General features: G+C 49.4%; 1 protein-coding gene across 1 annotated transcript; it reads left to right on the plus strand.

Moving 5' to 3' along the window:
• Window positions 1–831, plus strand: FRAT1 (FRAT regulator of Wnt signaling pathway 1; the record flags this gene model as incomplete). Its single annotated transcript, XM_040486914.1, has 1 exon — window positions 1–831. A coding segment is annotated over one exon (546 nt), but the record flags the coding sequence as incomplete, so codon positions are not given.
• Window positions 832–11,065: the final 10,234 nt, after the last annotated feature.

Genomic DNA, 11,065 nt, shown 5'->3' on the forward strand with positions numbered 1-11,065 from the left:
GACGAGGCTGTGGGCCCGGCGCCCCCGGGGGCCCTGCGCTGCGCCCTCGGGGACCGCGGCCGCGTGCGGGGCCGGGCTGCGCCCTACTTCGTGGCCGAGCTCGCCGCAGGCCCCAGCGCTCTGTCCCCACTGGCCCCTCATCCCGGCTTTGATGGGCCTTCGGGAGCCAACAAGCGGGGCGCCCCGCAGCCGCTGTCCGGCCCGTGCCGGCGAGGTTGGCTGCGAGGCGCCGCCGCCTCCCGCCGCCTACAACAGCGACGCGGGACCCAGCTTGAATCCCGCACCGGCGACGACGATCCGCACCGGCTCCTGCAGCAGCTGGTGCTCTCGGGGAACCTCATCAAGGAGGCTGTGCGGAGGCTTCATTCGCGACGGCTGCAGTTACACGCAAAGCTTCCCCAGCGCCCGCTCACGGGGCCTCTGTCGGCCCCAGTGCATGAGCCCCCTTCGCCCCACAGCCCTCGCGCGGCCTGCAGCGACCCCGGCGCGTCTGGGAGGAGGGCGCAGCTCAAAATTGGCGACGGCGTTCTGGTACCTGGCAGCTAACACCCCGAGTGGCCACAGTGCCAGCGTCTGCCAGGAGGGCAAGGGATTCCGCTGAGGGCTGCATCCCTATTCAGACTGGTGAACTCGCGCAGTTGGAAACGGGAAAATAAGCTAATGCAGACGAGGAATGGAAAAACCGCGAATATTTCCTTGGGGAATTAATGGAGGGCTCCAGTGTGTTTGAAACAGCTTGGTTGGCCCTATTTGTGAGGCAGATTACAGAGCGCACTCCCAAGCTCATATTCAGTAGGACTCCTTATTTGGCTTGACCAGCCCCGGCGGTGCAGCTTGTGCAGTTCCACGCAGCGGTGCGGCGGTGCAGTTCCACGCAGCCTCTCGGAGCCCTTCAGCCCGGCGACCGTGTGGCCACACTCCACGCTTCTCGGGATCGCCGAGCGTCTGAAAGACGAGGATGATCCCAGTTACTTTCCCTTTTCAGGGCTGGTTCCTGATCCACTTTGGGGGTGGGGAACATGAGTAGACCGTCATTTCAGGGAGAACCTCAAACTGCCAGACTTGAAAATTTGTGACTCTTAAAAAAAAAACAAAAACGCATCTCATGTCTTTTGGGTGCTGGTTCTTAATACAAAACACGCGGTACCATGAAAGGACTTTTTGGGAGTTGAGTAGGAGTAACGTTTTCTCTGTCCCCCGTTTTGCAACTGGCTGCGGTTCTCAGCGTGGCAGGGAAAGGTGTGCGAGATTGGCACGGGAGGCGGGGGCGGGCGGTGCTGGGGAAAGGTAAGGTGCGACGTGGAGTGAACCCTCCTTCCTCTCTAAAATATTTTCACAGCCGTCCCTCTCCTCCTCGGGTTCAAGGTCACTGTTTCCTGAGCGCAGGCAGGGTTCCGGGGTTCCAGTAGAGCAGAAGAGTTGCCGGGTTCTGCCTGTACTCCGGAGAAGAGCTCGGTGTTTTGCAAGTACTGGAGTCTCCTAAGGACACGCGCACCGCGGCCACCGCGGGTATGGGGAGGCGGGGACGTGACGGGCGCCGGTGCCTTCTGCGGGCAGCCGCGCCCTGGGCTTTCACAGAAACTGCCCAGAGTCTTAGCCTCGGGTCCCTGCACTCCCCCCACGGCTCTGCTGTCCTACTCCAAGTGGGTGGCGCTGGTGCTCCTTGGGGCCAGGGCTGGGGGCTGGGGAGACGCCACGTGACGCTCACTCCGGGGACACAGCCTCGCACAGCAGCTTATAATGGACTCTCCGGGGCCATTTGCAATAACAGCTGCAATTCCCTGGATAGACGGAGTTGATTTCCTCCCTCTGCCCCTCCCCCAGGCATGCCAGCTCGCCTTTGTAAGTGAAGGAAACCGAGTAGAAAATGTGACCCTCCAAACGGAGAAGCTGCAGGCTTTGCCATTGTGAATCGTGGTAAAGAGCTTTAACATTACTGTTCACTTACTCTGAGGGATCTAAAACCGTTTTGTGGGTGTTGTAGTTTTATAAGATTCAATGGCTTGTTCATCATCCAGATGTGGCTATTGACATATCTACACTTCGCACCGGAGTGTCTGGAATTGTGGCTATCCTGATTGTAGGATTTTAACTTAACTGAAATACTTGTTTTTAATAAATGCGTTGGGTTTTTTTGTTGGGTTTATTGTTGGGTTTTATCTTCTACTTGCCCTCGGTGCAAAAGATGCAGAGAACACATTTCTCTAATCCATAAACCTTAAAAACACTTGAAATCCTTGTCGGCCTGCCTTGTGGATGGTAATTAGAGCGCCTTTGTGTCTGAGCGGCTCACTAGTTAAGCAGGGTCTGTGTGGCTGGGCGTGTATTGGTGCTGGCATGAAATTAAATGAAAGTGAGGTCAGGTTTTGGACCAATCCCATTCACTAAAACCTTAGAGCCTTTTGGATTACTAGTCAGTGATGGAGTTTTATGAAGCTGCCTCTGACTATTAGCAAAGGACATCAGTTCAGCCTGTCACTGCAGACTGGGAGGCTCATCACTTTTTTTTTTTTTTTCTTTCTAACGTGGTCATTAACTGGACTCGTTTCACAAGGCAGCCCTTAAGGCTGGGGCAGCTCTTGGTTACCGGCCGATCAGGATACAAACCCACGGTGGGAAAGCTGTCTGGCAGTGTCTGAAAGGACTCCTCTCTTTGCTCTTAGCATGTTTGCTGCCATTCTCTCCAGGAGCGGTGACATAATGGCCTGTCTCTATCCCTCCCTTTCTGAGTTACTTCAGCCTGTTCCCTCCAGGAAGGAGCCACACTAAGCAACATATTATCCAGGGTTCAAGGCCACTTATTAAATGGGGACCTCGGACAAGTTGCTCAACCTCTGTGGGCTTTTGGTTTCCTTCTGTACAATAGACGAGAAGTGAGATGTGGAAAAGTTTGCTGTGACTGGCACATACTGGAGAAAAACAGTCTCTAGTCCCCACTCGTTCCTTCCCAGGACTGTCCCTTGGTAGCCATATGACTGGGTCCTAGGTTTCTCATGAAAGAAGGGCATGCCATGGTCCCAAAAGTGCTTTCTGGATACAGTCCTTTCTTTTTTTCTCTTTCTTTCTTTCTTTCTTTCTTTCTTTCTTTCTTTCTTTCTTTCTTTCTTTCTATTTATTTTGAGAAAGAGAGAGAGAGAATGCAAGCAGGGGAGGGGCAGAGAGAGAATCCCAAGCAGGCTCCCTGCTGTCAGCACAGAGCTCGACTCAGGGCTCTATCCCATGAACCCTTGAGATCGTGGCCTGAGCTGAAATCAAGAGTCAGACGCTCAATGAACTGAGCACCCGGGCACCCCTACAGTCCTGACTTTCTAACTCCCTTCTGGACCCCGTGCCTATTGTCTATACCTCCCCATTCTCTCTGCCCCTGATAGTCTGAGATACACCTCCAGAGCGCACCAAGCCAGCTGTTCCCTACACCTTGTCCAGAAAATGTTGTGGGAGGCTTGTCCAGTGGGGCTCAGCAAGGGAAGGGTGATTATGGAGGCTCTAACACTGAGGAAGGGGACGCTCCAACAGTGTAGGTGGCTGCCATGACTGGGCGCTGAGCAGGAGGAAAGTGGTCAGGTGCTGACTTCCTCCAGCATTGGAGTACACCTGGGGTCATCAGCTCCGCTTCTTACTGGGGATGGGATTTCCTTGAGGTCAAAGGGTTAGGGGCAATCGAGGGCCAAACTGGCCATGATTTGATGCCACTGCACCGGCCGTGCTGCTTGTAATGATCAATTAAGGCCAGACTCAACCATGGGGTTCACATAGTACTACTCCCTCCTTAAAAAAGGAAGACTGGAGAGGAGCCTGAGTGGCTCAGTCAAGCATCTGACTCTTGATTTTGGCTCAGGTCACGATTACAAGGTCATGGGAGCGAACCCTGTGTCGAGCCCCCGTTAAGCCCGTCAGGCTTCATGCTTAGCGTGGAGCCTGCTTAAGATATTCTCTCTTGCTGTCACCCTCTTTCTCTCTCATTCTGCCCCCTCCCCAATTTGCACACTCTCTCTCTCAAAATAAATAATTAATTTAAAAGGACAACTGGAGAAAACTAATCTCTACTATCAGGCACTTTAAATGCACCATAACCCTAAACTGTCCAGCTTTTAAAAAATCTTTCAGGCCTTACTAGTCTCCCCAAAATCTTTTTTGAAATAAGTCAAGGTTTACACAAATGATTGTTAAGTTATTAGACCACTTTATATATATATATATATATATATATATATATATATATATATATATATGGAAAAATAGTCCGGTAAGGGAACAGGACAGAGTCACCTACCAAAGTCACTTATGAAAGTCAAAGGCCTAACAGAGTCTAGAACCCAGGTCTCTGGGCTCCCAGTTCAGGCCTCTTTCCAATAGACTAACACCGTCATACACAGTCCAATATCGTTCACTGCACAACTCCGCACATATACTACAATGTGAGTGACACCCCTGTAATTGTCCAAGATGGTGGCCCTGCCACTGGAACCCTGAAAAACATACCCCAGATCCCTAGGCTGAGCTAGGGAAAGCCAGGTATGCCACAACCATATTCTTAGAAAATGTTCAGCGTCCTATGAAGACAGCTAGTTGGCCAGAGAAAATAGCCTGGATGAGATAAAAGACCAAGCTAGAAAGTCAACGAGAAAAATACAAAATAAATTAAAACACGGAAACTGGCAAGTAACGAGTGATGTGGAGAAAGGAATGCCACACCTCACAGAGAACTGCACAGTCTGCCACCCCAGGATTTCATTCTAAATTAGGCATAAACGCTACAATATTTGGATTCAGTTTTCACCCTTCTTTTTCCAGCTCATAAGTAAAGACATGGAATGAAGATCAGACACCACTTTCATATCCAGCAAAGTCTGTGTTGAACCCTGTGATCCCTTCCTTCCAATCAGAAAAGAGTTACCCTGGCAACTAAATTACTAACTCACTCAATTAGCTCCCCCCCCTCTTCCACCAATGCTCAGTAATCACAGAATGTCAGCCCAGGGAGAGCTCAGCCTTAGGCAGTGTAGTGCTACCATAGTTCTATTTAGCCATAGAAGCCCAGAGAGGTTGCCCCTCAGAGGTGCACTTGTTTGAACACGGTGCAGGCTCCTGCAGGCCCAGGGGCAAAACCTCTCCCGTGCAGTACATCTTCATGGTTTTCCATCCATCACTGATGGGGGAACAAGTGACCTGCCCTTAACAGTTTCCCAGAAGTAATAATAGATAAGACCTTGGGCTCTGCAGGCAGCCCTACCCTGCCTCCGCACAGGCAGCTGTGTGATTTGGGGCAGAGTCACTAACCTAATTAATGAGCTCAATGAACTCATCTGCAAAATGGGAGAAGAAGGGCCTACCTTGGAAAAATTATGTGAGTGTTCAATTAGATAATGCATGGAAGTAAATAGCAAACAATAAACCCTCGAATGATAAGACATTGTGTCTGGAAGCTATTGCATGAAGGTCACGACTTTGTTTTTTGTGGAAAATCCTGCCTCTTAAAAAGGACTTCTTCCATCTGTTTCTTCAAAAGCATAAACCTGTTTCCTCTGAAGACTAGGTGCTTGAGCATACACCCCTGTTGTATAGGTAAGTGCTAAGGGAAGTATAGAGAACCCTTTACTCAGTCTAGATGAGGTTTAATCTGAAAAGGGTGGCAGTGCCCTTCATCCCAAACCTTGAAAGCAGATCAGGACTAGTAGAGTAGGAGCAGCAGGAAATATTACAAAGGGGAGGGTTTGAGGACAGCCTGGGACCACAGCTCTTAACGCCCCCATCAGAAAACCCATCCCCTTCTGGAGCACCTGGGTGGCTCAGTCGGCCAAGGTCCAACTTTGGCTCAGGTCATGATCTCACAGTTCGTGGGTTCAAGCCGCATGTCGGGCTCTGTGCTGACAGCTCAAAGCCTGGAGCCTGCTTTGGATTCTGTGTCTCCCTCTCCCTCTGTCCCTTACCCACTTGTGCTCTCTCTTTCAAAAATAAACATTAAAAATAAATAAATAAAACCCATCCTTCTAATTCAAATTCAGGGCTCAGCTGAAGTTGTGTGTGCCCACTCTGTCCACTCGTGTATAACCTGTACTGAGAAACTCATGTAATTTCTTCGCAGGGAGTGATCTTGGAGTTCATTTTGTTCTTACTCTTCATTATATTTACTGTCATTATAGGGTTATCTCAGGAACTCATATGTGAATGTCTTCCCTTCCCAAAGAGATTAGATATTCTTTAATGGCAGAGGACAAGATGAAGAGGATGTGTTGGGCAGATTATCAGGCCACTCAGTGTAGGGGATGGTCTGAGGTTGAGGGGGGACATTTATGGTAAACTAGATCAGTTGCATGGCTGTTATAACATCCATGCACCAGGTGATAAGGGCCTTGGTGGGAAGAGAGACGAAAAGACAAGACACACTTTGAAAAGAAAAAAAAAAAACAAACAAACAGAAAAACCCACAGGCCTCCATAGAGTACCTTGTGGCAACTAAAATGTCAGTTCTGGAGCCAGAATGCCTGGGGGGCAATTCTGGATCTTTCCTTTAAAGCTCCTTCCTGTGACTTCGGGCCAGTCACTTCACCTCACCTAACCTCACGTTCCTCATCTGTGAATTCCGATAGTAATAAAGTCCCTGCCTCACAGGGTTGTGAGGATTCACTGAGCTAATGCTAGTAAAAATGCTGAGCCAACTGCCCAAAACATAGCTGCATTTAGTAATGCTGCTTTGGTATTGGCATTTAGTAAATATTTGCAGAGCAAACCAATGGGGCGATTTCAACAGACCTATAGAGGCCAGGGGAGTGGGGTGCTTGGGGCATAGTGAGGAGCTGTGGTTCCTAGAAACTCAAAGAAGATGAGAAAGGAGGGAGAGCAGCTAAAAATTAGGAAAAACTGGGCCAATGGGAGGATTCACTCAACCAGGAGAGACTTGAGCTTGTCTGACGGCCATGGAGGATGTGCAGAGGGAGAAACTGAAGATGTTCTCAGGGGTAAGCTTGCCTGAGGAGGCAAGAAGGCACAAGATGCCCCGTCTGCACAGGTCTGCAGGGCAGGGCTCTGGGGGATTACAAGGGTGACGTGCCCACTACGTGACAGCACCTACGTCACAAACTCCTAGCACAGCAAGGCTGGGCACCTGAGAGTTGGCTGTTGAAACCACTTTGTATAACCCATCATGCCTGGGATCGCTGGTGTGTTTCTGTTGTTGTGTGAAGGAATCCTTCTTCTCTGAACCTTCTGCTACAACTTACGCCACAATAGAATGGAAACTAAATCTGGTATCAAGTTTATTAACTGCTCCCTCTTATCAATTAACTGACTCATAGAAGGTAAAATTCACAACCCCAGTCGATAGGCTGTTCAGGCACTTTGTTTGACTTATTGATTTGGGTGGGTTAAAAAAAAAATCACAAGCTGGTTATCTTCTTGTTACCTTTGGCCTGCCTTTTTGCCTGTTTCTTTTTTACCAGCGAAATTAGATTCCACAACCTAGCACGGGTGACAAATGATTTCCTAGGTTTTCCCAAAAATCTTCCCTAGACTGGAGTCATAATCACCTTTCTCCAGATGCACCATAGATAGTACTTTGCGTCAGCTGGGTTAAAGGGGGAGAAACTCACAGTGCAGATGTTCAAGACCTATTGTTTAATGGTGCTGAGGCAGGGAAACTGAATAACTCTGGGGTGTAAAAAAGATACTGAAAATCACGGGGCACCTAGGTGATTCAGTTGGTTAAGCATCTGACTCTTGATTTCGGCTCAGGTCATGGTTTGTGAGATCAAGCCCCACGTCAGGCTCAGTACTGACAGCACTGAGCCTGCTTGGGATTTTCTCTCTCTCTTTCTCTCTCTCTCTCTCTCTGCCTCTCCCCTGTTCACACTTTCACTCTCTCTCAAAAAAAAAAAAAAAAAAGAGGGCACCTGGTGGCTCAGTCGGTTAAGCGTCCGACTTCAGCTCAAGTCATGATCTTACAGCTTGTGCGTTCGAGCCCTGCATCAGGCTTGTGCTGACAGCTTGGAGCCTGGAGACTGCTTCCGATTCTGTGTCTCCCTCTCTGTTCCTTCCCAGCTCGTGCTCTCTCTCAAAAATAAATATTAAAAAAAAAATAGTGAAAGTCACTAAGATCTGATTCCATATACCTTGGACCTAGCCACAGAGGATATACAGAGATAACGTAGATACATCTGTTCGTGTGCATACACCCATAAGCACGTGCAGACACGCTCACATACCCACCATCCCTTACAGTCTCCCGTGGCTTCTCGGTTCTACTCTTTCTGTCTATTCCTATTGTTTACTTTTTTCTCTCCCACATAGATGTGATGAGTTGGGTCTTTATAAAGAACTTAGAACAGAGCCTGGCACATAGGAAGCACGACAGACATTAGCTAGTGTTATTACTGCTTCCCAACTGCCAGCGTCTCCCAGGATCCATCCACCCATCTTAGCTCTAACTGCCAAGTCTTTATCTTCAGCACAGCTCTAATCATTTATGAGGCACCAGGCTGCCGTCCCTATAACTTCACACATGAAACTCCTGATCAACCCCCACCCCCACCCCCACAACCAGCTAGCTTCTCCTTGCCACTTCCCTATTTTTCTGGATCTTCTAAGGGCTCAAAACTTGCAGAATGTTACCAGGGAAACCTAGGTCCCAGCCCCTTCAGAAGATGGGAGCTGTCTCAATTCTGCCAGCTCACATCCCCCCAGTTCGGTGCCCAGCTACTCAAAGGGCTAGGGATATCCCAGCCACAGTCATTCATTCCTGGGCCAAGTACTAGGAATGGGCCATCCCAAGCTCCAATACCTTGGAAATGGCCATTGCCTCAATATAGAGAGACACTTGCCCAGGCCCAGGCCCAGGCTTTGGCTCCCTACAGCCTTTGCAAATGGCTGAATCCACAGAGGGGGCTGTTCATGACTAGAGATGTGGGTGGTTCAGGCAGCAGACAAGAGAATCAGCTTAATGCCATGAGTTCAGACCCTGCTCTACCACCAGTAAGTCCTACCTCTCCCCATTGTACAGAACAAAGGAAAGTCTCATAAAAGGTGTCAACAGAGCACCTGCCCTTAACAGGTATCACTTCTCTTTCCTTCTGCTTTGTTTCTCAGGTCCCATAGCTCTTCTCTCCTTGTCTGCAGGCACCATTCTAACCTCATTCCCAAGTGCTCTTGGGAATAGTGCAGACCCACAGGACATCTGCTCTGGGTGAGACTGCACCATCTCGGCCCTATGCCCTCATCTTAGACAACTCAAGGTTCTAAAAGCAGCAGCCAGGTACCATTTGTTATCCGTGCCCTTCTTAGGCAATTTCTCCTATCTTATGTAAAGGCCTCGGCCCCAAAGCTGCTTGCGAATTCTCCCAGGTCTCAAACCCTGCCGCATCCCACAGCCCCAGCACTTTGCATATACGTGGCTGGTGTTCAAGAGAAGTTTGAGAACAGTGATGCCATTGTGTTAAGGTATTTAGTGGGATGCTCTTAAGAAACCTTAAGAAACCCAACATGGGAGAAAATGGTGTCAAGAAAGTCTCATACAGGGGGTACAGTAGACTGGAAGGTCTGGTTGAGGAACAGGAGATCCTAGAACCAGACTGCCTGGCTTCAAATCCCAGCTTGTCCACTTAAAAAGTGGTGACTTCAGGGGCGCCTAGGTGGCTGTCGGTTAAGCATCTGACTCTTGATTTCGGCTTAAGGTTTCTGAGATGGCGCCCTGCATCGGGCTCTGCACTGACTGTGTGGAGCCTGCTTGGGATCGCCTTTCCCTCTCTCTGCCCCTCTCCCGCTGGGACGTGCGCATGCGTGCGCACGCAACCTCTCTCAAAATAAAACATTAAAAAAGGTGGTGACTTCAGGCAAATCAGTCAGTCTCGTGGGCCTCAGTGTCCTCATCTGTAAAATGGAGAAAACAGTCTCCACATTATGGCCCATAAAACCATGACATGATGAGAGGATACCCAGAACAGTGACTCCTGGCACATGTATACCCAGTGAAAACAACCCCCAGAATGATGAATGCAGAGATAGACTGGTTTGGAAGGTTACGTGGAAGCAGATTTCTGGAAGGAGTCAGAACGAGGGATGTGTAGGGTACAGTCGCAAGAGACTGGGACAGCTTGTATTATGGTGGCTAAAGTTAGCGAGGGCAAGTGGGGCACATTTGGTCCCCAAGGAAGGGGCCACTCCCAAAGGAAGGGACCAAGGAAGAGGCAGTGGTGGTGACAAGAATTAGCCACTATCATTCTTTGAGCAAGTTATCCCAGACATCTCTGATCTTCATTTAACCCTCCCAACTACCCTATTAACTAGTATTCTTTTATTAATGAGCGAAGGAACAAGCACAGGGTGGTCACTTGCTCGTTATGATACAGACGGGGGAGTAGCAGGGCCGAGTCAAACCCAGTCACTGAACACTAGCTTTCCCCTGTGGCCCCTGCACGAGAAAATGGTGGGCAGGCGAGGGAGGAAGAGGTGCTAAGAAGTTCCCGAGGGGGCTGGGTGGCAGAACTCTGGGCTGGACCAAGTAGGAAGGGACTCTACCAGGGTTCCATGCCTGGGGAAAACAGGCCTGAGGACAGGAAAACTTCAGTTAATCTAACCGTTGCCTGCTCAAACCAAGCCATTTTACAACTAACAAATATATCGCTGTGAAACTGGTTTCCCTTTCCTAGGCCAGAGCTCCAGACCGGGTTAGTCTCCAAAGAGGAAGAAACAGACTGGCTTTGCCTGTGCCCTCCCATTCTTCACACACACAAAAATCCAGATGAAAATCACCCCACCTCCACCGCTCTCCAGACACATCAAGTCTCTTGGCCTCTGCCCTCCCGCCTAGAGAGCATTTCTGGAATATGTTCTTATTCCACAGAGGGAATGGAAGCCCATCTAGCAGGTTTTAAAAATCTGGACTTAATTTGCTGATTTCAGTTAACATCAACCCAGAAACAATGAAGTCCTGCAGCTCTACCAGTATTCTACGCTGAGCACAGATGGCTCCAACCCGTTGCCCAGGTCCCCCCAAGTACACTCACCCTTCAGTATTAAGATATCCCCTATGTGTTTTTCTTTCCCCCACCTTCCACCAAAAAGCCAAACATGC

The sequence above is a fragment of the Herpailurus yagouaroundi genome, unplaced genomic scaffold, assembly GCF_014898765.1.
Source record: "Herpailurus yagouaroundi ecotype Mexico unplaced genomic scaffold, PumYag 163, whole genome shotgun sequence".
Taxonomy (NCBI): Eukaryota; Metazoa; Chordata; class Mammalia; order Carnivora; family Felidae; genus Herpailurus; species Herpailurus yagouaroundi.